At 49.2% G+C, this 1748-nt stretch overlaps 1 protein-coding gene across 1 annotated transcript in view; it reads left to right on the forward strand.

Annotated features, from left to right (window-relative positions):
• Positions 1 to 1748, forward strand: part of LOC119591821 (ryanodine receptor-like) — a 15858-nt gene that overhangs the window by 10941 nt on the left and 3169 nt on the right. Inside the window, exons 8-11 of the mRNA XM_037940565.1 lie at positions 257 to 381; positions 586 to 840; positions 958 to 1161; positions 1469 to 1633. Coding sequence (XP_037796493.1) covers positions 257 to 381; positions 586 to 840; positions 958 to 1161; positions 1469 to 1633 — 749 coding nt within the window. The remainder of the gene's footprint in view (positions 1 to 256; positions 382 to 585; positions 841 to 957; positions 1162 to 1468; positions 1634 to 1748) is intronic.

The raw sequence follows: 1748 nt of genomic DNA on the forward strand, positions 1-1748 counted from the left end.
CGTATGAAGTTTATAACAAAAATGGGAATATGGAATCTCATTCTTTTGAAAGTCAGTGTACTTATTCCCACATTCACATTTCCAAGACCATTTGTTTCAAGTAAACTCAAAAAAAAAGAAGAGAAAGAGTTGGCCATATTTTCTTGAAAAAAAGAGAAAAAGAAAAGTCATGCTAGATAATGGCCGTTAAACGCAAACAATCCTGTTCGTCCTCATAGAAACCGCCCTTCTGAGACCGTCTTTGCTTTTCCTGCAGGCGAGAGTGTGGAGGAAAACGCCAACTTGGTCATCCGTCTGCTGATCCGCCGCCCAGAGTGCCTGGGTCCCGCACTCAGGGGTGAGGGCGAAGGCCTCCTCTGCGCCATCATCGACGCTAACAAGGTGGGCAGTCAGGGGCTCCATCGAAGAGTCGTTGGTTGGGCCTCTGCTGAGTTTGTTTATATGGGGCGAGAGGGATATTGTAGAACATTTGTCTGATTATGGCTTGCATTACCTCGAGCTGGCACGATCAGAGGGTCGCTGAAACAAAATTTGGGATGTTAATGTATATACAGTTTATTACTATTAATACATCTCTTCCCGTAGATGTCCGAACGCATTGCCCTTCAGCGCCTGGGTGCCGAGGCCGAGGGCGTCGTGCCCATCGAGCACCCAATGCCCGCGGGAGACGACGACGAGGACTACGTGGACACCGGCGCCGCCATTCTCAACTTCTACTGCACCCTGGTCGACCTCATGGGCCGCTGTGCCCCAGAGGCCAATGTCATCGCCCAGGGCAAGAATGACAGCCTCCGTGCCCGGGCTATTCTCCGCTCCCTCGTGCCCCTGGAGGACCTACAGGTACATCGTGTTCCTCGAGGCAGATGAATGGGATTCACGTAGCTATGATGATATATACCTTTATATCACCATTCCTGTTTTTATTTTCGTTTACACCTTAATTTCTTTTCCTTTCAGGGCGTCCTTTCGCTGCGATTCACGCTGTCCAACTCCTCCGATGAAGGCAGGAGCGACATGCCCCCGGGCCTCATCCCCGCCCATAAGCAGAGCGTCGTGCTCTTCCTCGAGCGTGTCTACGGCATGAATAACAAGGACCTTTTCTTCAGCCTCCTCGAGGACGCTTTCCTGCCTGACCTGAGAGCCGCCACGGCACTCGATAAGGTAAGACAAAAACTTTACCAGCACATTGATGCTAAAATCTTATTACTCCTTTGACGGCAAAATCGTACGGCTCCATCAATACCAAACTCTTACAATTTCATTGACGGCTAAATCCTACTTGACTGACGCCAAATATTACTTCATCGACGAAAAAAATCTTGTTGCATTGACACCAAAATTTTACCATTCCACTGGCGAAAGACGCTCCCTTCTTGACACTGTCCAGTATTTACAAAACACACTAATCTCCTTCAAATCGCGATTCCAAACATAGATTAAACAGTGGCGACAAATTCTCCTTTCTCAGTCCGACGGCTCCGAGTCCGAAATGGGTCTCGCCCTCAACCGCTACATCGGAAACTCCATCCTGCCGGCGCTCATCTCGCACTCCAGCTTCTACGCCGAGGCTGAGGCCCACGCGCCCCTGCTGGATGCCACGCTCCACACCGTCTATAGGCTCTCCAAGTGCAAGGTGGGTAAGAGTGTCTGGTGGCAGTGGCTGGTTAAGGATATAAAAAATGGAGTATATGTGTGCATGGTATTCATCGTTTACAAGTAATATTTCATCTCTATCTTCAGTATCAATT

The sequence above is a fragment of the Penaeus monodon genome, chromosome 29 (assembly GCF_015228065.2).
Source record: "Penaeus monodon isolate SGIC_2016 chromosome 29, NSTDA_Pmon_1, whole genome shotgun sequence".
In the NCBI taxonomy this organism is placed as follows: domain Eukaryota; kingdom Metazoa; phylum Arthropoda; class Malacostraca; order Decapoda; family Penaeidae; genus Penaeus; species Penaeus monodon.